The sequence below is a fragment of the Micromys minutus genome (assembly GCF_963924665.1).
Source record: "Micromys minutus genome assembly, chromosome: 31".
Classification (NCBI taxonomy): Eukaryota; Metazoa; Chordata; class Mammalia; order Rodentia; family Muridae; genus Micromys; species Micromys minutus.
In genome coordinates this window covers 24,240,928-24,266,162 of record NC_137966.1, presented here as the reverse complement: position 1 = coordinate 24,266,162, position 25,235 = coordinate 24,240,928, and the positions used below count along the sequence as shown (strand labels likewise).

The 25,235-nt window shown below is 45.3% G+C and overlaps 1 protein-coding gene across 1 annotated transcript in view; it reads right to left on the bottom strand.

The window, feature by feature from the left end:
• SNX29 (sorting nexin 29) overlaps positions 1 to 25,235 on the bottom strand; it is a 373,799-nt gene that overhangs the window by 140,485 nt on the left and 208,079 nt on the right. Inside the window, exon 15 of the mRNA XM_080942329.1 lies at positions 24,151 to 24,257. Coding sequence (XP_080798455.1) covers positions 24,151 to 24,257 — 107 coding nt within the window. The remainder of the gene's footprint in view (positions 1 to 24,150; positions 24,258 to 25,235) is intronic.

The window sequence follows — 25,235 nt, the reverse complement described above, 5'->3', positions numbered from 1 at the left end:
GGCTACATATTGAGACCCTGCCACAAACAGAAGAAACCAAAAATACCTATTGGTCAGTTTTCTTCAATGCTGACGATCTTCTAGAACAAGGCTCTACAAACTATGAGGAATGGAAGCCTATCCCACTGCCTTCTTTCAGTGGATAACTTGATCTGAAATAGTCTACTGGAGCTGCCATAACAAAACTGCAGAAGTACAGTTCTTGGCTCTGGAGGCTGGGTGCCCAAGGTCAGGGTGCAGACAGAGTGAACTTCTCCTGAGACCCCTCTTTAGAGATGGCAGGGGACTACCTTTTTGCTCTACCTTCAACTGCCTCTTCTCTGAATTCCTTGGCTTCTTCTTCCTCTTATGAGGCCACCAGAGTGGTGAATTTAGACTCCCCCGTCCAAACCCTATCTCCAAACACAGTCACACTGATGTCAGACTGTAGCATATGAATCATCAGAGGGACAAATATCTATCCATCTCAAAACAGAGCATCACACGTGGTGCTCCAGTCTAGGGCAACAGAACCGAGTGCTTGTAACAGAGCATCCAATACTGAGAGCCGGAAGAGAGAACACTCCACTTTGCACCTTGAGCACCCCTGGCTAATAAAGCTAGACTCCTCACTGTTCCTGTGGCTCTGCACCAGGAGGTCTCAGGAAGCCTACGATGACAATATTAATTATTTTCCCCATAACCAGTGGCTTTAGCAGCCAACCCAGCTTCCCAAGAGCATAAAAACAGAGATTAACAAGTACAGGCCCACAAATCCATGAGGGACCACACTGCTTGTCAGACACCAGCTCCACAGTAATTCAGTAAGACATACACAGGGACTATTCAGAAGATCTGGAGTTTGCCGTTACACAGACTGATGTCCTATGTTCAGGCTTTTCTCACTGATGCCCCCTTTGGGCAAAGACTCCATTGTTTTTTATTCATCCTGTTGCTTTTCCCTTGGTAGGCCACAACAATTTCAATGAGAATCATAGAGTTTTGGTCTTAAGAATTCACAGAGAAGGAAATGCTAAAGAGCCAATTTGAGTTTTCCAATGCCCATTGCTGCTTTTGTTTGCATGTATTCCTGTGTGAAGGTACGAGAACCCCTAGACCCCTAGTGGAACTGATGCTTGGTAGGAATCTGGAGGCAGGAGCTGCTGCAGAGGCCATGGAGGGATGTTACTTACTGGCTTGTACTTCATAGCTTGCTCAGCCTGCTTTCTTATAGAACCCAGGACCACCAGCCCACAATGGTTCCACCCAAATGGGTTCCACCCTATAGAGGCATTTTCTCAATTGAGGTTCCTTCCTTTCAGACAACTTTAGCTTGTGTCAAGTTGACATAAAACCAGTCAGCACAATTGACCTCTTGTCAACTTGACACACAAGCATATCATTGTTAATCCATAACTTTCCCTTTCTTATTCTTCCTCAAGATCACACATTAATATCAACATCACAACAGAAGCATTCCAAGTTTTAAAAGTCCCACAGTCTTTAAAAATACTTCAAAAGCCATTCTCTTTAAAATCCAAAGCCTTTTAAAATTCAAAGTCTCTCAACTGTAGACTCCTGTAAAATCAAAAACAAATACTTTCTTACTTCAAGAGGGAAGAACCAGAGCACAGTCACAATCTAAACAAAGCAAAACCAACCTCTAAAAGTATAAATAACTCAATGTCCAATTACTCAGTGGGATTCACTCACAGTCTTCTGAGCTCATCCGAGGGGCTTGGGTCACGCCTCTGCCTGGGCTGTCTGGAGCACACACAGCCTGTCTTCTAGGCTGCAGATGGCTCCTCTCCACCACTACTATACTTCATGGTCATCCCATGGTACTGGCATCTCCAACACTGCTGCGGTTCCCCCTTCGGCAACTGGATAACACTTTCACCAATAGCCTCTCCTAGTCTCCCTTCGGGGACTCCAGTCCTGCCACACAGTGCCAAGCCCCAGCTGCTCTCTACCACCCCTTCAAAATCAGTGCGACCTGGTGAACAAGTTCAGCTGCCAGCATGCAGTACAACCTTAGCCGCCTTGCCATCTCTAGAGGACAACTTCTGTGAGCTGACCGTGAGGAAACACCTCTCAGAAGACTTCATCTCAATGGTGCTGGTCTCTTCTTAATCACAGCTGATTCTTCGGTCCCAGTTGACCAGCATCCATTGTCCCAGCAAAGCAAGGTTTTACGTTAGTGATCTGCTCTCTTGTTAATCACAGCTGATTCTTCAACTCCAGTTGACCAGACACCCAGACCCTCCACACAAATGGTCCAGTAGAGTCTTTGCTTCCTTCTGAAACACCACAGGCTTTCAACATTCTTATCTCCTAATTCCTAAGAACAGCTCACTGTGCTCTCAATAGTCAACGAGTTTTCTAGTCAAAAGTTCCAAAGGCCTTCCACAGTCTGCCCCAAAACAACATGGTCAGGTCTGTCACTGGAACCAAATTCTAGGGTAGGTAGGTAGGTAGGTGGGTAGGTAGGTAGGTAGGTAGGTAGGTAGGTAGGTTGGTAGGCAGGTAGGTAGGTAGGTTGGTAGGCAGGTAGGTATGTAGGTAGGTAGGTAGGTAGGTAGGTAGGTAGGTAGGTTGGTAGGCAGGTAGGTAGGTAGGTAGGTAGGTAGGTAGGTAGGTAGGTAGGTAGGTAGGTAGGTAGGTAGAATGGCTTACAGGCTATAGTCCACCTAGTCCAACAATCTAGTATTTGTTCAGTTCACAAGGCTGGATATCGGAGCTGGTTTTCAGTATCCCAAAGTAGCTCAAATGTCTTGGAGCAAACTCACAAAGCCTCTTTCATCTCCATCCTCTGGGTATAGAAACACATCCAGAGAACCATTTTTCTCTAAAGTGGAAGTGATTAGGCCCGCGCATTTTCTACACAATAGGGCCATTTGGAAAACCATCTTCTAAGTCTCCAAACCATTTGATTCTCAACAAAGGGAGACCTTTAAGAAGACACAAAACACAAAGCCTTAAGCTTCAAAGAATTAGGTGCCCACTAGACTCTCCTACAATGTACAAAGTACCTACCCTGACAGGTGGGTCTTAGTTCATGGCAAAACCTGCCTCCAGGGACATTTCATTTGTATGTGCATTTAGGACAAAAGTTCTTGTGGATGTAACTTTTGCCAAAGATACCCTCTTACCCATGGCTCAGACAGAAGGAAAAACCTGTGATATCCAGTTGCTATTTTTTCCTGTCAGCCTCTCTAGGCATCTACTCAATACCAGCCCTGCATAAACATCAGAAATTAAGATGAATAAGGCTGAAATTAATCCTAAAGTAAATGTTATGATAAAGTGAGGGATAAAAGGGGTGAGACAGGGAACATTCATTCACTTATATATCCACAATTACTGAACAAGCTCAGCAATGGAGACAGCTAAGCCCTCTACCCCACCCAAGTTCCTTTAGCTTAAGGGTCATAAAACTTGGTAAAATAGAGCTGGACATAGGCCTACTAGTTAAAGACTACATTTCCCAGATTCCCTGGTAGTTCTTTGTAACCTTACATGCTAAACAGTTGAGTGTGATGGGCCACAGGGGTAAAAAGGTTCTCATACTAAGAGATCTCAGGAAAATAGAAAGGACTCCCCAGTGCTCCAGTGCGGTTCAAATAAAAGGCTTGATTCTGTTCCAGTGTAGCCTGTCCCACAATCTTGATTATATGACCAGTCTTCATATCTAACTTTCTTTTCAAAGGAAGCCCTATTCAACTAAATTACAAATTACAACTAGATTATGATCTCCCAGGGACGTCTCATCTCATTCCCTACCTCCCCCATCTTCCACAGGAGTTATCTGGGAAAGAACATGCTTCCCTGTGGAGCATGCACTGCTTGCTCACATTACTCTTTCCTGAACGGATGATTCTGAGTGAATGTCTTCTGCCATGAAACACTGCTCCTGAATACCCAGGACCCCCAAGGCAGTCACAGCCTCACGTGCCTCTTCAAAGTGGCTTCGCTGTGGTACAGCAGGCACACAATGGACCTCACATACTCAAAGTAGCCTCTGCTGATGTGTCTATGCTTTGGAAACCACCAACACAATCAAGATACTGAACACATCCATCACTTTTGAGGTTTCCTCAAAGATCTCTTAGTAATTTCATCCTCCCATGATGCATCCCAGGTAACCAGTGATGTGCTTCCTGTCAGCACAGAGTAGTTTGCATTTTCTATAATTTTCTATCAGCAGACTCACATAGCACAAACGAGTTTGGACCTGACTCATCAGCAGAATAACGATTAGGCAATCCATCTTGCTGTGGTGTGCACCAATGGTCCACTACTTTTTATTACTGAGGAATATCCACCATATGGACAAATCAGCATTCGTATATTTACTGCATGGACTATGTAGGGTTTTCTAGTTTGAGGCGAATACAAATAATACAAACAACAACACCCACCAGCTGCCTGCCAGGAGCCCATTTTTGTGATCCCTTGGGAGCCAAGGCAGAAGGCTTACATACTATATAGTCACTGTCTCTTCCCCACACCCAGACAAGTAGACCTGTTCTGGCACATGGGTCTTTGTGTGAACGTGTTTTCCTTTCTCCCAGACAAATACGCAGGCATGGAACGCTAGCCCAGCCTTTGAAGGCGGAACGCTATCACTCTGAGATGTTCGTTTAGAAGTTTCTCCATGGGAAGACAATCCACTCAATGAAGTGCATGCATGATTGTGCACACGTTCATGGGTCTGAGCAACCCACAGCACATCACAGCAGAGTGTGGATCCAAGAGAGATAAGAAGGCAATTGGGTTTAACAGGACTCAGCAGCTAGTGCTGGTTTAAACAACAAGATCTAACCCCAAGTAGTTTATTTTAGGAATATCAAAGCACAGCACAATTTGGTGGAAAATTTTCCTGGTGATAAATAACTCAATACAAGAGGCTGGGGAAGGAGGAAAGAGAAAGGACCACAATCAGGTGCTGGCTCTCTGCTTCCTGACCACCAGGAAGTGAGCTGCTCCAGAATGCCTTCCCTAACCATGCTTGGGGAAGACCATGAATGAGGTAACAGAAGTCTTTCCTTCTCATGGCAACTGCATGTCTCACTGAAGGGTTTCTGCTCCTGCTCCACTGAGTCCCTTCTGCCTTGGGCTGCAGCGGCTGCTCAGCTCCATACCACTGTTCTTCCTCAAAAGACCGCAGGGTTGCTCCTACATAAGTATGGCTTCCAGGACCCAGGCTTTGTACTGTGTGCTGCTAGGTTCCTGCCACCCCGGGAAGCGTTCCTAATAGCAGGTTGACCCACTCCATCCCTATCATACGGGCTCAGCCCAGGGTGGCCCTCATAACAAGACACCTTATCTTCCCACCCCTTCGTTTGGATGAAGATCCACACAAAGAAGCACATGGGGAGCTGGAAAGATGGCTCAGCTGTTATCACTTGCTCTTTCAGAGGGCCTGGAATCAATTCTCAGCATTATATGACAGCTTACAATCATCTGTAACTCCAGTCCCAGGAGATCCAGTGCCCTCTGTGACCTCTGAAGGCACCAGGCAAGTAGGAAGTGCATATGTTCATAAAAAAAAAAAAAAAGTGGCTTCTTAACAAAGAAGAGCTTTAGGGCAGCAGGAATATGCCCCACACAGAAGACCCCATGGCACACGTGATAGCAAAGCAAATGAACATCACAGCAGAAGGGGTTGAAAGGGCACAGCTATAAAACATGGAGATCAGAAAACATGTGTAAAGGGACAGGGTATCAAAACTGAAGCTCTTGGGAGATAGGCAGGGAACTCTGATTCTAGCCCAAAGTTCCTTCTCACTCCTGTCTTGTAAAAGCCTCTCTTTCTTATGTGTTTGTATCTGTTCATGTGGGAATGTGTACATGTATGTATACATGTGGAGTCCTCATGTGTATTCCAAGTCTTTCTACCTTAACTTTCTGAGACAGGAGCTCTAAGCACTAAACCCAGCCCACATTAATTCATCACCACTGCCTCCTACATTACCATAAAGATAGAGATGACAAGAATTATGCTCTTAGCTGAGTCTGCTTTAGACCTTCTTGGCTCTCTCTTCGCCTCAAGCCACCCACACTGTTCCTTCCCAATGAAGACATCACTACTTCCTGGCATGTTGACTTGTTTCCTAACTTCCTTTTGGCTCCTGAAGCATACACCACATTTTAAAGATATGCCTATCTATATACATGTCTCTATTTTACACTACACTAAAAGACAGTCTTTTCCTCCCAACACTATGCACTGCACTAAGTGTTCAGAGAACTGAACCTTACACTACAATCCAATTGCCTACCAATTTTACACTCATAAGCTATGAGGTCATATACTAACCACTTCTGTGGTGGCTCAGAAGACCTATATATACTCTGCATGAGTATACTTCAGTTTCCACAGATTTCAAATAATCAGAAAGCTGATATAGCCACATTTTTATAGTGTCACACTAAGATAAGTGATGTTCATAATTATGGCCCCAAGGCATTGCACGCTCCTTAACTGCCTTCTAAATTATCAAAGATAAAATTATGTTCAGTTGCATTTTAGCATTAAGTGTATTTTAATTATATTCTCATTCTTGGAGTATTAGTAACCCACATGGCTGAAATAGATGATCTAGGCAGCTTTATGAATAAAACACTCTGAATAAAGCTGAGATTTTCAGAATGTTCTCACAAAACCACATTCTAGAGACACTGCAGGTGAATGACTGTAATCATTTATCAACAACTGAATTGCACATTGGCATTGCTGTGGCGCTACAGTGATGAGAGACAGGAAACAGAAGGTAGTAAGATGTTTTTCACTCCTGGAAAAGCCAGGAATTCTGACAAGCTTCCTAGACACCAGGGCAGAGATGCTGATATGACCAGTGGTATAATTCCCAGACGCTCATTTAGTCAGGAGAATCATCTCTGCACTTTACACACATAAGAAGTTGTTCTGCTGAAGAAACTACTCGTATTATACCCGATATATGTGATCAGCAACAGACCCACAGCAAACACTGATGGCTTGGGTGGTACAGATAAGAAGACAGCAAATCCAAGGCCAGCCTGGGCTTGAAATAGCAAGACTCTGTTTAAAAAAAAAACAAAAAGACAAAAAACTTGTTTGTGGCTCAATGGAGGAGCACCTGCTTACCTGCCTAATATGTGTAACAACCTGGCTCTCTCCTTGTTTTCAGCAAGAAGACAGGGACAAGGAGAAGAGGATTACAGGGGAAAGGAAAAGACAGAAAATGATTTTCAGGTCAGATTATGCATATAGATGAGTGTATGTAAATGCACACACTCTAGGTGTATATGTGGCTATGTATAGCTGTGCATTGTTTATATAGGTTTGTATACATGAACATATTAAGCATATATGTTGATATGTATACAGGTATACTCTATAGTGGCACATATTTTATGTATATGTATATATATATATATGTAAACATTCTATTTATGTGTGCATATATTTATTTATACGTCTATCTGTAGCCCCTAACACTTCTAGAAGGCCAGAGTTTCAGGTTTCTGATGCCACACAGACTGGGTGAGGGAGACAGACAATGGAGTGTGGATAGTTACAGTCTGTAAAGGTCTGTAAACTTCAAGGTACTTGTCTTGGCCATGTTGTGGTTCCAGGCAGCTCCTGTTGTATAGGAGTCCAGTGCTTCCAGACAGTCTGACTCATCTGAAAATCCCTTCTGATACATGCAATAACTGCACATAAGAGACAGTGAGAGCACTAGCACGTGTGGACCACACGCAGAACCTTCGGCTATACCTGAGACCCTCTCCTCACATGAGCCTCCCCTTGAACCACAAAGACTGTAGTCAGTACACACTGGTAAGATGACATTTAACTCACTCTAAAATGTGACTCTGAGATACTCCATGCTACTTTTTAAAAAGGGATTATTTGGCATGAACCAAATGGCTCAAAAGGTAAGGTGCTTGCCATCTGCTTTGCCTTGTCTCTGTTGCTGTGACAAAACACCCTGTCAAAAGCAACTTAAAGGAGCACGGGTCTCTGTTGACTCACAGTCCCAGATTACAGTCAACATTATAGAGAAGTCAAGGCAACAGAAACTCCACCATGTTGCTTGTCTCAACTACAGGCAAAGGTAGAGAGAAAGTGGATTCAACCCCTCTCAACTCTTAGATAATCCAGAGCCCAGTCTCAGGAACTGTACCAGTCATCAAATAAGACAGTGCCTCACAGAGATGACCACAGACCAAGCAGACCTGGAAAGTATCTTCCTGAGACTCCCTCTTCCCCTGTGATGCAAAGGTGTCAAGTTAAAACAGTTAAAACCAACCACACATACCTGATGAACTGAGTTAGATCCCTGGAAGCCACTTAGAAGCTGTCCTCTGACTGTCAAACATGCTATAGCACACATGCACTGGCAATCACACATCATACAAACATACAATAAAAACAGTAAAAATAAGTTAAAAGGTATCATCTAACAAAATGTTTCCAAGCAGATAGAGCACAAGATGCTTGGTCTGAACCATACTGAAGTCACACTTAAGGTCTAACCCCTGCGCTGGAAGAAGGGGAGAAAGGAGGTTAATTATGAGGACAGTGGGGACTCTGGGGAGTGGTTAGATAACAAAGACAGAGCCCTTATAAATAAGATTTTACTGGAGCAAAGGACCCTCAAAAGAGCCCCCTCTCCCCTGTCCCTGAGAACATTCAAAAAGGGACCTCTGTGAGCCAGTGAACCCTCATGAGATACCAGTTCTGTTCTCTCTGGGCCACCCATTTTATGACTTTAATAAAACTGCTCAAACCAAACCAGCAGACAACATGGAATACAGTGATAACAAGTAGAAAGCTACTGCCCTAACTCCATTTCTGTTGCCCTAACAAACACCCTGACAGAAAACTACACAGGGGAGAAAAGGGCTTGTTTGGATTATAATCCCAGAAACTCCAGGAGACTCAGCTGCCTCCATCAACAGAAGTTCTAGAAAAGGCAGGAGGGTGATGGGAAAATCAATTACAGAGAATGCTAAAATGAGAGATGGTTATTTCCTGAAAAACAAAACTAAGAACATGTCAGTTGTCTTGGAAAGTACAAGTTCTTGAGTTAGCAGGGAGGGAGAAATGTGCAGGAATTCTGGAAGTGTCTCTAACCAAGACCAGGGACAAATCTGCAAACTTAGGCTCTTGGCCAAGTTCGGACAATGGATAGAGTACAGTGTGGCCCAATGAAGTCAGTGTTCCCACCTAGCAGAATCCTTCAGTGGAGAAGCAAGTGTGGGAACGAAAGCATCTTCTCCTGTACGTCTTCCATGCCCGAGCTCAGGAGGCCAGAGCATGCTCCTGATCAGGTAGGCTATCCTCAACTATGTGACAAGCCACAAGAAATACAAGGAGCAAGTCTTCAGGTACAGGCAGGTCTGGGTTATGGTCAAAAGGGCCTAGAACTATGCCTCATCCTGGAGTGTGGGCACTCAGGCAGCTGCAGGGAACAAAAAGATGATGCTTCTTGCTGGCCTAGCCTTGCACCACCCAAATTCCCATACAGAGGGCAGAGGCTAGAAAGCACCAGTACCATAACAGTGGAGGTCCCTAGCCTCAAGTAAAGCAGGGTATCTGCAGAAACCACAGGTGGCTCATTCTCCTGAGTGAATGGCTGGCCACTAGTCTACCAGAGAAGGGAGGCACAGGAAAGGTACAACTGGGTTGTTCTGACAGGACTCAGGACTAGTCACCTCAGGAGTCACACCAAATCTATCCCAGAAAGTAAAAGGGGACCCCATCACAGAACATGCCCTTGGAAGGAGAAGGAGAAAGCCATGCATGTAATTGTTTACTTTACCCACAGATAAGGCATTAAATATAACTCCCTGGGGCTGGGGATATGGCTCATCTGCTGTGATGCTTGCTCTATGCATGAAGGTCTGGGTTTAACTCTCTGTTGGTGGCACATGAGAGCACAAGAAGTTTGAGGTCATCCTTAGCTACACAGGACAGCCTGGCAACATGAGATCTTGACACAGGGTAGAAGTAGGGGAGGAAGGGTGAGAGTACAAAGATTATCCTCAGGTTATAATTAAGGATGCTTAGGACTTAGGGAGCTGAAGTGGCAGGGTCTGGGTACACATCTTCCCACCATGACCAATATAGAGACAGACTACAACCATCAGCAATATGGACACAGGATGTTTCCAATGGAGAATGGCTATGAGCTTCAACTCTGGACTCTGCCCTCTCTCCTGCCATCAAGTGCTTCTATACCTTTAAACACGGAGGGCTTAGAGTGTCTTTGTTCCTTCTGTACAAGGATTGGAGCAGTACTGTGTAGAGAGTGTAAGAAACAAACAAGACACATCAAGTGTTCGAAAACAATGCATGGGGTAAACAAGCATAGGGTGAATGCAGCCAGCCAGCCCACCAGAGACTCAGGCACAGCCAGAAAGATGAGCACAACTTCCTGGAGAAGTAGGCTTGGGATTCACAGGCTTGGGCTGCTCTGCTTTGCCTTTAAATCTACTCTAGCACACACACAAAGTGAATTAAACAAAAATGTTCAATTTGTTCTTTCTACCAAACCACAAGATCAAAGCAAGTCATTAGCTGAACCACGTAATAATTCATTTGATTAATTTGCTCTATAGTAAACTGAGAAAAGTCACTCCCAGTCCAGTCCTGAATCTCTTGTAGTTTAGTAAGGTCTTCTGGTGGAAGACAGCCACATGTTTCAGGAAGCAGAAATGGTAAGCAGCTTGACCTCCAAGGAGAGTCCCCACAGTGACAGCTTTACAAAACACACCTGGGGTGTGACAGGACCTCAGAACTGGATCAAAGGTTACCACACTGCTTCTTGGCTATACCCCTAAAATCTTCCAGTCAGCCATTCTAAATACCTTAGCTTCCAGCCCTACCCATTGTGCTCATGGGTATAAAGATCAAATGGCACACCCAGTGTGACAGCTGACACAGTAGTTACTTAGCAGGGCATCTCAGTGGCTGATGGTGGTGGTGTGTGCCTTTAATCCCTGAACTTGGGAAACAGGCAAGTGAATCTCTGTTAGTTCAAGGCCAGCCTAGTTTACACAACGAGTTCTAGGGCAGCCATGGTTACAAAGTGAGCTCCTGTCTCAAAAAATTAAAGGGGGGAGGGTGGCAAGTAGGGGATCTTAATTACTTTTAATTTATGTTTAGATCATTCATTCATTCGAGGTGAGTGGATTTCTGGCAAACACATGCCTGATGTTGCGCGCGCGCGCACACACACACACACACACGATGGTCAGTCAATCTTCTGCTCTCTCTTTATAAACTAATACCAAGGCTGAGACGCTTTGTGCCAATCTCATGGTAAACGAGACAAGAAGAAGTCAGGTTTTAGACCCTTCAGATAAAACAAACAAGCACTGTGCTATCAAAAGCCGAGCCCAAGATTGAGGGTCACACATCAAGGGGTACCTCTGTTACAGGCACCCTGAGGCAACACTTTCCCAGACATTCCCCAAGCCTAATCCTGCCAACTCTGAAGGCAGAAACCTCCACACTGCCCTCAGGATCCAGAGAGAACAGCCATCCTGCTCTGACATCACCAGCTTTGCCTGACAAATGAAATCTTCCTAAATGGGTTAGGAGCAAACAGCTGGCTAGGTTTAGAAAGGAAATTCTATCAATGGCAGAGAACATTCAGGATGTCATAGGTGACATGGTCCCCATTTGCCTGTGTTGGGGAGGACTGAGGAGGAGAAGAGAGAAAGCAAAGGGAGAGCTTCCGACCATACCATTTTCAGGAGAAAAAAAAGAAAAAAGAAAGAAAGAAATATTAACCAGGGCTGGGCAGATGTCTCAGTCAGTAAAGTGCACGCATTCCCTGCAAGCATGCAGAGCCAAGTGTGATCCCCAAAGCTCTCTCGGAAACTTCCAGCCAATGGCACACTGGGTAAGCCTGGGCTGGAGAGGTGGAAATGGGGGAGTAGTTTCCCAGAGCCCACTGGCCAGTTTAACCTAATCGGTGACCTCCAGGCCAGTGAGAGACCAGGTTTCAATGGAGGCAGGTGGCCCAGGAAGTTGTCCTCTGGCTTCATGTGCACACGCATACAAATGTACACACAGGTGTTTAAAAAAGAAACACTATCATATCTAAAGCCTAACAGACAGGTGAAAGGACAGCTGAGCAGAGGAGCAACTGTGTGCAAGGTACAGTGACACACCTGACAGCGCTGTGATAAAGCCACTGCTCTGTGTACTGGCTGAAAAGCAATGCTGGAGACGGGCCCTGCTCTCAGCCAGCAGCATAGACAGTCTCAGCTTCTCACACTTGCACACGTTCTCCCTGCAACTTGGGTTGCCCTAGCCCACCCCAGCTGACCGGCAAAGGATGTTCACACCTTCCCCTCCATGGCAAGGTATCAAATACTGCCCTCACCCCTGACTCTGCACTCACTGACCCTTGGATGAGGAGTAGTTCACTGGTAGAACAGAGGCCCCAAAGTAAGGGAGAAGGTCTGCCCACCACTAGCGTTCATTTGCTGTGAGCTAACATAAGCCAGAGTCTCCTCCGTAGCAGCCTTCCGCTCGAAGCAGATCCATTCCCTATCCTCTGTTCCCACATCTGAACAGGGCTCTGTGCTGTCTCAGGGAAGAAGTGAGACCCTGTGATCAGATGAAGAGCAAGAGTGGAGCCTCCGCTGGGTTGCCAGCATAAATTCAAAGCTTTGGCCAGGAATTAAAGAGGCAAAGTCTTGTCTTCTCTGAATGTGAACCTGGAATAAAAGATTTGCTCAGGGGATCACAGCCAACTAAGAACAGAAAAGATATTACCCAGAGTTATTAATTCAAACCAGAAATAATAGAGGCAAGGATGGAAGAGAAACAGCAGCCTAGTGACACAGCTCACATTCCTAGGGTCAGGTAGCCATGTCTAAAATCAGACTGCTCTGGACTGAAGACACACAGGATAGGTATGTTCTTTCACAGCAACAAGCTCTCCAATAGCTTCCCTGGCTGAACAGATAAAATCCTACTCTTCCTCTTGCAAAGACTATGGTGGGTCCAGCAGCAACACAGTAAAGCTCCCTTCCAAGCAGCAGCCTGGGGACCCAGACTTGTGCCATCTTGTCACTTCACTACATGGAATCCATGGCTCACAGGTCCCTGGAAGGAAAATAAGAGCCTCCAGCCTGGACAGCACATCAGCTCTATTTAAACTCCAGTGGCCTGAGCAAGTCACATGGTCCCAGAGTGGAAAACATATAAAACTTAATAAATAAATGTACTGTGTCTGCCACAACCAATATGGTCCAGTTGTCCTGTGGTCTTCATAAAAATGCTGTTTAAATGAGTTAGCAGTCAGATGCCAGGGGTCCTGCGGGATGCTAGGGCTCTAACGGATAGAAGGATGTGACTGGGACACATTGACTGCCATCTTCTGGGCTCACGGCAGAGCAGACTTGGGGAAAGGGCAAACTGAGAACACGGTCGAGGCAGGTACAGGAGGAGCAGCTCTATCAGGATCAGGTTAACAGAAAGCAAGTGATACCATAGGACATGGGGGACTAAACCCAGTGTGTGGGAGAGCAGGGAAGTGACCCAGGCTAGCCTCAACCTTATGATGCCCCAGCCCCGGCCTGCTAGGTGCTGGGGTTACAGGCACCTACCACCACAACCATCTTCAGATGAGATCTTAAAGATGGAAAAGATGTTGCTCTCTCTTCTCCTCTCTCTGATTGCACGTTCTTTCTCTCTTTCTCTCTCCCTCTGACCCACCCCAACTTTCCTCATGGCAACTTCCCAGCCTTAGTCCTTGGGGGTCTCAGGGTCTAGGCTTCTCCCAGCCTAGAGAAGCTTTCCAATAAACCTGCCTTAAATATTAAAAAAAAAAAAGTTAACAATAAAAGATGATCAAGGATGAAACATAAAAAACAGGAATCAAGTTAGCTGTCGAGTGTGCAAAGATGCACATCTGAAAGATGAAACAGGTTCTAGGTAAGATGAAGAACAAGGCTGAAGACAGCAGCAAGAGTTTACTAGCATGCACACCAGTGGTCTTCAGATGACCTGGTACAGGTACTGCAGAGCTGACTAACTAGGAGAGACTTTTTCGGCACAAGGATGGCAAACCTTGGACTCCGCAGGTAACACCAGCTGTTTGTGGCTCTACCTTCAAGCAGCAGGCTTTTCCAGTAAGAGAAGGACCAGCTTATCTGGCACTCACAACAGCCCTGGTCCCTCCCGAGGCATGCCCAGCACCAACAGAACAGCACTGGATCCCTGAACCTCTTCCATTAAGCCCAGGCGACTCCTGCTACAGGCCCAGAAGTAGTTTCAGGAAGCTTCTTCCTGCACAAAGGGAGAAAGCTAACAAAGACCCAAAATAGTGGAGGGCTGAGGAGCTGAAATCAGCCACTATAATTACAAATATTTTTATCTGTTGTCCAAAAGAGGAGCATTGGATCATCTTCCAAGTGTGTCTCTGTGGAAGTTCATCTGTTCCTGCCTAAGTACTCCAGACTCCAGGTCAGAGGCAGCCCTGGATCCAGGCCTCCACACAGGCAAAATAAGCACTTTGGCAACCGAGCAGCCTCCTCCATCTCTTGGTGGATTTTTTTTTTTTTAAGACAGAGTCTGAACTATATAACCCAGGTTGGCCTCAAATTCAGGATCCTCCTGCCTCCACCTCCCAGGTGCTAGGATCATAAGTGTATATATAACACCACACCCAAATGAGACAGAGAATCTCTTATCAGTTATGAGGAAGCAGGTGCATCTGGCTAAGATGAGGAGCTACAACCAGAAGAGTGCTGGCAACCCAAGAGCACCAAGGCACCTCAGGAACTAAGATGAGCTGGGTATCAGTGTTCACTGCTGGCTGCTGAGCAGAGGCTACACCTCAGCATATCTCAGGATCTATGGAGCAAAAGAAGGCAGAGGGCTTGGACCTCCTGCTCTACCAAGACACCAGCCACAATGAGAAAGACACAGAGCTTCCTCTTGCCCGAACCAGGCTCTACTGAATTCCTAGAGAAGACCTCAAAGAGGGCAACTGGTCATACTCCACTGAAAGGCTGAGGCTTAGAGGCCCAACAGGAAGTGGTAGACCAGAACTCCTCTGGCTTTGTGGCATCAAGTGTCCTCCAAGCCACCAGACTCCAAAAGTCAATGTCAAGAAGAAGAAGGATCAAAGTCTGAATGCTACCCACATCTTACATTTCCTGGAGGCCAACTACTAAAATGAAGGGACCAACTCTAAGGAGATTAGGTGAAACCACAGGGATTACTTAAAAGAGAGAAACAAGAGTCTTAGATGTATCTTGAATGTAGCCAATGCCTTTGAACTTCAAAACCTCTAGTGAGAAAAAAATCTGAAGTTTCAGATCTTCAAGAGAGAGGGGAAGGTTTACAAAGAAAATTCTGAGCAGCATCACTGGAGGTCCAAAGGAGGAGGGAGGAGCTATGCAATACAGCTGTGGTGAGGTGCTAACCTCTGCTGAGCTGCCTTCAAAGTCTTGCTCCAGACAGTGCATGACTCTTCCTCTGCCCTGCAGCTTCCCCAGGACCACCACCTCCTTAATCTTTGCCTGGTCTTGGGATAATGAATGGCTTGCTCTCTCCACACCTAAGAAACTAATGGCTTTGCCACTAAAGTCACTATGCACTGAAGAAAATAGAACTCAATCTAGGGGAGGAAAGGCCATTAAAGGAATTATCTGGGCCTCTTCTTTACCATCGCCAGCTCTATCAGAGGCACAGGGACATAGAAGGACAGGAGAAGACAGGTCAGAGAGAGGAGGTGCAGGTTGGCTGCTAAGACATTGCTTGCAAACCCCAGCTACCTTCTGCTCTGGGTCCTCTCCAGCCTAAGCTTAGCTTCCCTCAACCTGAGCATCAAAAGAGAACATACCTCCTCTACAGAGCACATTTTCTCCCTAGGAGTCTTTTGTCTTTCTTTTTGCTTTTTATTTGCCATGCTGGGAATTGAACCTGGCCTTCAACCACACCAGGCAAGTGCTCTCTCCTGAGCCACACGCTCCCATCAGACATCTAATCCCCGCCATCAGGAGCCATATTTACTACCAGTGACTGTCACTTCTCTTCTGTCACATGAACACTTACCTTTCCTCCAGTGAGCTTAGCTTCCCAGAGTACAAGCAGAGCTTCCTGCTTCTTCCTTGCTGAGAAATCTAGCAAATCAATTAACTTTGCAGAGCTGTGATCAGTTGCCACAGAGCACTGGGCCTTCTTCAGGTAACTCTTTGGAGGACACAAACCATGGGCATGACAACTCAGCTACTGCCTGGAGCTCTAGGACACACTGGAAAGTCAGCTACTAGGATTATGGCAACAGTCACATCCCCCGTGTATTCCCCAGCTCGACAACTGCCACAGCCCTCCCTTTACATGTCTGTTACTTGTGACAAAATACCTGGGAAGGGCAACTTAAGGAAGGAAGATTTCATTTTGGCTCACAGCCCAGCATGACAGGGAACCTGAAACTGCATGCGTGTGTCAGAAAACAGAGATGATGCTGAGGTTCTGCTTGCTTTCTCCTTTTTATTCAATCCAGGCCATGGAAGGGTACTGCGCATGTTTAACATAGGCCTTCCCTCCTCAGTTAAACTAATCTAGATAATTCCTCATGGACATGTCTGGAGATTTATCTCCTAAATGATCTTAAATCCTGCTAACAAACAATGTTAATTATCACACTTGGTTTCCAAAATTCAAACCATGGGTTTCAGAACCAATCTGAAATACATTTAGGGTTAGGCTGGCTTTGCAGTACTATATAGGGAAGAACCCGGGACACCTCATGGAACCCAGGATGCCTCATGCCTGGTAGTGCTCTACCACAGAGCCACGGCCAGTCCTGGTAGTGCTCTAGAACATGGTAACACCCAGCCTGGGACAGTCCTACTACTGAAGTCTTCAGCACTTACTGCTCACCCCTAGTAACAGATGGCTTCATGGTGCTCACTGGAGCCGAGAGCTGCCCAGGTGCTGGATTCTAGGCCACTGTGAACAAATGTGTAGTGTAATATGCAAATGAGGACAACCTGCATGCTGCTAAAGACAGACAGCAGGAGAGCAGGAGTTCCCTTCACACTGGGGTGAATCACGGTGTTTGGGATCCTCCAAGTAGTCACAGTATTAAAATAAAATTTAAAAAAAAAAAAACCTCTATCTTGGTCCTGCTAAGAAGGAAAGATGCATGGCTGCCAAAGCTCCCCATCCCCCACTGCACTGGCTCCCTATTCCACCCCATGAGTGTTCACCACTCTCAGGTTAACTCAGAGCATCACACGAGCTCCCGAACACAAAAGGTAGCAGAAGGCTGGTGTGAGATATGCTAAAGCCACAAGAACAGACAGCAGTCTTCCCCTTCCTAATCAGAGAAGAAAAAAGCTATCTGGGTAGAGAATGCTAGTTGACGGGGAAGAGACTGCTACACAAGCATGAGGACTCCAGTTTGATCCCCAAAACTCACATAAACAGTGGTGTAGTGGTACAATGTCAGTACTGAGGGCGCAGGGAGAGAAGAATCCCCTGGTCAGCCAGTGTCACCAAATCTGAGTCACAGCCCAGTGAGAGAGCCTGTCTCAAAAAATCAAAATAGGGAGTTTTGCTCCCACATGCATATGAACAAAGACACATGTACACACCTATGTGCAGACACACACACACACACACATACACACACACACATTCCTGAGGGAGAGAGGGAGGAAAAGAAAGAGGGAGTAAAGAAGGAGCCACCTGAGAACTTGTTTACCGACATGAGCACAGCTCACTGGCCAGAACCAACAACTCTACTCTCCCAGATAAGGAACTTACAAAGGGAGGAAAGGAAGCTTAGACTGGAAAAGAATTCTTTAGCCTGTACTACCAGCTCTACCTTTTCAATGGCTGTCATGCTCAAGGCAACAGGATGCAACAGAAACTTTCTCCATGACCTGATCTCTGCACAGACAGTCAAGACTGGTATAGATGGATAGGAGACTGTAACATGGTCACAGTAATTGGTGACAAAGGCCAGATTCGAACTGGGGACAAAAAGGTCCAGGGACCTCTCCTCAGGCCCATCTTTAGGATCCTAAAGCAAGGTTATATTTGAGAATAGTGAGAGAGTTATGTACTCACACAGTCTCCAGTCAAAGTGGCCCCACCAAACTCTACCTGGATTCTTAGCAAGGTGGACTGAGAGCTGGGAGGCGAGATTCTAAGGAGACCTGGGAGCTGAGCTCCTTCTATGGATGACACCAGGCTTTCTTTTTTTTCCATCATGAGATTCCTGGAGAATTCCAGTTTCGATTGTCTGATAGAAAAATGAGTGGCACACAGGTCTCCATAAAAGGATCCTACGGAGGACTCACAGCAGCCCACAGAGAGCTGAGCACACAGGAACTCTCTCTCCTGAGCCCACAGGTGAGTCTCCACTTTCTCTCCATTGACTATCCAGGGAGAGAGACCCGCTGAAACTCTTGAAGTGCAAGTATCACAGCACTGCCTAGGACTGAACCCTTCTGGACTCCCATCTGTGCCCAGAGCTGAGACCACTGCCATCGGCGGAGAGCTGAGCACCCAGGAGCACTTTCCCTCCTGAACCCACAGGCCCACAGTAGAGACAAGCTCCAACACAACTGAAAGATCTAGAACAAAAAGAAGATACATCCAAGATGAGTAGACAGCAGAAAATAATCAAACTCAGAACTAAAATCAACCAAGTGGAAACAAAAAGAACTATACAAAGAATCAACAAACCCAGGAGATGGTTCTTTGAGAAAATCAACAAGATTGATAAACCCTTAGTCAGACTAACTAGAGGGCCAAGAGAGAGTATCCAAATTAACAAAATCAGAAATAAAAAAGGAAATTCAACAAATCATCAGATCCTACTACAAAAGCGTATACTCAACAAAACTGGAAAATCTAGAGGAAATGGACAATTTTCTAGACAGATACCAGGTAGGTACCAAAGTTAAATCAGGATCAGATAAACCATCTAAACAGTCCCATAACCCTTAAAGAAATAGAAGCAGTCATCAAAAGTCTCCCAATCAAAAAAAGCCCAGGACCACATGAATTTAGTGCAAAATTCTATCACACCTTCACAGAAGACCTAATATCAATACTCTCCAACTATTCCAGAAAATAGAAACAGAAGGCCACAATTACACTCATACTTAAACCACACAAAGAGTTCTTTGTAGAAAAGTTCTCTTTCCTACAAAGTAAAATCATATATAGTAATTCAAATTCATAGTAAAATCAATATACAGCGAACCAGTAGCCAACATCAAACTAAATGGTGAGAAACTTGAAGCAAACCCACTAAAATCAGGGATTAGACAAGGCTGCCCACTCCCCCCTACCTATTCAATACAGTACTGGAAGTTCTAGCCAGAGCAATTAGACAACAAAAGGAAGTCAAAGAGATACAAATTGGGAAGAAAGAAGTCAAAATATCACTATTTACAGATGATATGATAGTATATTTATGTGACCCCAAAAATTCTACCAGAGAACTCCTACAGCTGAAAAACAACTTCAGCAAAGTGGCTGGATATAAAATTAACTCAAACAAATCAGTAGCCTTCCTCTACTCAAAGGATAAACAGGTTGAAAAAAAATTAGGGAATCAACACCCTTCACAATAGTCACAAACAATATAAAATACCTTGGTGTGACCCTAACGAAGCAAATGAAAAATCTGTATGTCAAGAACTCCAAGTCTCTGAAGAAAGAAATTGAAGAAGATCTCAGAAGATGGAAAGATCATCCATGCTCATGGACTGGCAGGATTGCTCACAGTAAAAATGGTCATCTTGCCAAAAGCAATGTTGTCCCCATCAAATTCCAACTCAATTCTTCATAGAGTTAGAAAGATCAATTTGCAAATTCATTTGGAATAACAAAAAAAAAAAAAAAAAAAGACAGGATACTGAAAAGTATTCAATCAAAGAACTTCAAGAGGAATCACCATCCCTGAACTCAAGCTGTATTGCAGATCAATCTTGATAAAAACTGTATTGGTACAGAGGCAGGCAGGTAGATCAATGGAATACAACTGAAGACTCAGAAATGAACCCACACACCTATGGTCACTTGATCTTTGACAAAGGAGTTAAAAACATTCAATGGGAAAAAAACAGCATCTTCAACACATGGTACTGGCTCAGCTGGCAGTCAGAAGAATACAAATGTAGAAGAATGCAAATTGGTCCATTCAAATCTCCTAGTACAAAGCTCAAGTCCAAGTGGATCAAAGACTTCCACATAAAACCAGGTACACTGAAGCTAATAGAAGAGAAAGTGGGGAAGAGCTTAGAACACATAGGCACAGGGGGGAAATTCCTGAACCAAACACTAATGGCATATACTCTAAGATCAAGAATCAACAAATGAGAACTCATAAAATTTCTTTTGTAAGGCTAAAGACACTGTCAATAGAACAAAATGGCAGACAATGGATTTGGAAAAGGGCTTTACCAATCCTACATCCAATAGAGGGCTAATATCCATACAAAGAAGTCAAGAAGGTAGACTCCAGAGAATCAAATAATCCTATTAAAAATAAGGTACAGAGTCAGAATGGCTAAGATCAAAAACTCGGTGACAGCAGATGCTGGCGAGGATGTGGAGAAAGAGGAACACTCCTCCACTGTTGGTGAGATTGCAAACTGGTACAACCACTCTGGAAATCAGTCTGGCAGTTCTTTAGAAAATTGGAATCCTGAGGACCCAGCTATACCACTCCTGGGCATATACCCAAAAGACACTCCAACATCTAGCAAGGACACATGCTCCACTGTGTTCATAGTAGCATTATTTATAATAGCCAGAGGATTGGGGGAAAAAACCTCAGATGTCCTTCAACAGAGGAATGGATACAGAAATTATGGTACATTTACACAATGGAGTACTACTCAGCTATTAAAAACAATAATTTCTGAAATTCTTAGGCAAATGGATGGAACTAGAAGCTATCATCCTGAGTGATGTAACCCAGTCACAAAAGAACACATATGTTATGCACTCACTGATAACAGATACTAGCCCAAAAAGCTTGGAATACCCAAGAAACAATTAACAGACCTTATGAAGCTCAAAAAGAAGGAAGACCAGAATGTGGATGCCTCAATCCTTCTTAGAAAAGAGAACAAAACACTCATGAAAGGAATTACAGGGACAAATAGAGAAGCAGGGATTGAATATCATCCAGAGACTGCCTCACCTGGGGATCCACCCCATATGCAGCCACCAAACCCAGTCACTATTGCTGATGCCAAGCAGTGTTTACTGGCAGAAGCCTGATATGGATGCCTCCTCAGAGGCTCTGCCAGAGCCATATTGATACAGATGAGGATGCTTGCAGCTAGCCATCAGACTGAACACGGGGACCCCAATAAAGGAGCTAGAGAAAGAACTGAAAGAACTGAGAAGGAGCCAGACAGGGTTTGCAACCCCATGGGAAGAACATTATCAACCAACCAAGCTCCCCAGAGCTCCCAAGAACAAAAATACCAACCAATGAACACACATGGAGAGATCCTGGCTTCAATTGCATATGGAGTAAAGGATAGATAAGCACTGTCTGGCATCAATGGGAGGAGAGGCCTTTGGTCTAGTGAAGGCTCGTTTTCCCAGTGTAGGGGAATGCAAAGACCCGGGGTGGGAGTGGGTGATTGGGAGAGGGAGTACCTTCATGGAAGCAAGGGGAGGGGGAGGAGGAGTGGGGGGAAAAGGGATAACATTTGAAATGTAAATACAGAGAATACCCAATAAAAATGATTTTTAAAAAATACTTGGAAAACAAAACGAAACAAAAAATCACTACCACTGCTCTCCAAGACTGAGGCAGGTATCCTACCTCCTGCCAGCCAGCTAGAAGAGCTCTCCAATTGGTGAAGATGTGAGGAGTCTCAGCTATTCCACCATGCTTCCCTACATGATGATCCCTGATCATCTCTTCTCTCTGAAATGCCTCCTTTAGGTACTTAACCATAGTAATAAAAAAGCAGCTCATGTACCTCTGATCATTGTGTGCAGGAAAACATCTCCTAAGCAGCCCCAACATGAGGTCTTAGCACAGCTCCCCCCACCAATTCCTCTCTGATGACCCCTATATTACACCCACTTTAACACTCTATCACCCCACTCCACCCACTTTCACTCTGATCACCTCACTTCATCCACTTCTACTCTGATAACCCATTTTCCCCCTACTCTTCATTCAATGACTAAATTGATAGTCCTGGAAGAATTTAAAAATATGTTCCCTCAAAGCTGGCTCATTCTGTGCCTATAAACAGTTCCCGACATGGGTCGGACAGAGTCTTTCCTTCAGAGACTTGGTACCCACTGGAAGGCTGGCTATTCGTGGTTGCCAACTAGGCTACCCCTGGGATTAACTCAAACTCAAGTGGCTAGGTACCCCTGAGGGGCTTTTTCCCTAAGTTTTGTTTTGTTTTGCTTTTGAAACAGGGTTTCTCCTTGTAGTCTTGGCTGTCCTAGAACTCTGTAGACCAGGCTGGCCTCGAACTCACAGAGATCTGCCTGCCTTTCCCTCCTGAATGTTGGGATTAAAGGCATGCACCACCACTCCCTGGCTTGGGTGATTTTTATTAATTAAATCATATGAAGTGGAATGACCCACTGTTGGATCTTTTGAGGTGGGAAAATGTACTTTACATGTGGGCCACAGACTTGGAAGAAAGGACTTGTGCTCCGCCTGCTCGCTCTTGCTGGCAACTCTTCCTGCACTGGCATTAGAGCCTACTCCTGGATTCTGGTGTGTCCTCAAGACCAGCGGAGACATCCAGCCTTATGAACTGAACAACTACTGGATTGTTGGACTTTCTGTTAGCAGACAGCCATTACTGGATTAGCCCAACTACAGCCTTGAAGCCACTCTAAGTTTAGACAGATGATAAATTCATTCATTTGTTTAATCAGGTCTGCTCCTCCAGAGAACCCTGACTAATACAACACCCATCTGGGTTTGTACAACCCTCCAAGAGAAAACTGTTTCCCACTCCACAAAGGGCATTTTGAGCACTAACTAGGGGACTCAGTAATCAGTGCTACCACCCAACACTGTCTCACGACCCTGCTGTGGAAAGCATTCGGACAGATTTGTCCTGGCCCTGGTTTTGGATCCTTCTTTAACAGCTTGCCTTCTCCCACGCTCACCTGAGTTAGAACCCAGGCTCCTGCGTCATCACTGCCTTTCTCTTACTTGGGAACCAAATAAAGAAGTACAAGGAAAATGGCGACCTGGAGTTGGAGGCAAGGCTCAGCGAAAGAGCTGTGCTGCTCTCCTGACACCTGTGGCTTGTGTGCCTGGTACCCGTGTGTATACACATACACACACGCACGCACGCACACACACACCACCACCACCACCACCACCACCACCGCCTCCTGAGGCTTGTAATTGACTCAATAAATGTTATCAAATAACCATTCATTATCTAGATGACATGCAAATGCCTGGGTAACATCTCTCTTGAATACATGTTTGCCTCAGGGACACACAGGTGTGCTTTTCCTTTTATGTTATCTTTGTTGGGCTTCTTCTCTCAGGGAACACACATTTGACCCAAGACACCTATAAGTGCAAATGCCAGGCAGAGGCTCTGTGCAGGATCCTCAGAAGCCACTCTTCTTTACTAGTTTACACCTTCCTGCACCTGCTTCTGTGCTCATCTGTGTGTGGAAGCCAGGACAACCTTGGATGACATTTTTAAGGACATACTCCTCTTGAGACAGGTTCTCTCCTTGACCCAGAGCTTACCAGCCAGGCTGTTCTGGTCCTCTTGTCCTTGCCTCTACAAGAGCAAGCCACTGTGCCAGCTTTTTCTTTTTACCCGAGTTCTAGGATGCAGGCTCGGTTCATGAGGGTCATCCAGCGAGCTCTCTCTGACCAGACCATCTCTCCAGCCCACATTCTTCTTTCTGCTTCTAATGTTACATATTCATGCGCTTACTCCTACATACTAGCCACAGATCCCATGTGTTTCTAGCTAAGTAAACCTTTCCAGAGAACAGACTTTCCCTTCTCTCCCAAGTACTCTGGGTTTATCTCTTCGTGTTCTGTCTTTCTGGTCTATGGTGCTGGCTGGCTGCCATAGCAGGTGGGCCCTTACCTAGGTCACACCAGAGCAGCCAACACCCCAGATAACCACAGCATCGGATAGGGCCAGCCTTACCTCAATGAGCTTCCTCTCGTAGGAGCTTGCTAGTTCCTCAGCAACTTCCCCAGGCTTCTGTTCAGGGACTGTGACTTCTGCATCAACGTTCCAAACACTGGGCACAACTTTAGGAAAAGAAAGACTCAGGTAAGTGTTTTAAGATGCACCAAAAACTACACTCCCTCATCGTAATGCATGCATTTCATTTATTTAATTTATGTACATATGTGTGCATATGTAGAATTTCTCCAGAGAGATAGGTCTTAGTAGGTTAAATAATTACAGTTAGTAGTGATTTCAACAGTACAGCACTCTTATACAAGTGTATCAAAACAAGGGATGGTTAGGGTCTTCGGAAGGGACAAGGGTTACTGGCATTCTGCCGAGTTTGGAGAGTGACCTTATCACCCTGGAAGCCCTGGAGGAAAGAAGAAATGTCTTAGCAGCACACAAGCTCAGGCATACAAGTTTCATATTGGCCAAACATTACTTTCTCAAGCAAGAAGAACATGTATTCTGGGAGGTGGTACCTGCCCACAGTGTGCTTGGAACAGTGGTGCCAAGTCCCAGGCTGTGGTGCTTAGAATGAGAATGGCTCCCTTAGACTCCTATGTTTGAATATTTGGTCCCAAGTTGCAGGAGCTGTTTAGGAAAGATTAAGAGGTATGGCCTTCCTTATTCTGGAGGTGTGTCACTGGGTATGGGCTTTGAGGTCTCAAAGGGCTCAAGCAAATCCCAGTGTACACTCTGCCTCCTCTGTGCAGATCAAGTGTGAGCTCTAAAGTATTCCCATGCCCAGGCCTCTTCCCTGCCATCTCTCTGTACCATAAACCCAGGGAGACATTTTCTAAGGTGCTTTGCTCATGGTGTTTTACCATAGCAATAGGAAAGTAACTAATGCAGAAGTAGAACCAAGAGCCATCTGCAATGGCTCCTTAGTGGACATGCAGCAGCCCTGAGAAGTCTGAGATCAGTGCACCATCACTGCAAGGCTACGCTGGGGGTCACGATGCACACGGCATTCTTACCCATCAGCACCTTTTTGTACTGAAGAACAAATAATTAAAAAGCTGGGACTGAGCTGGGCAGCCGCAGTGACACAT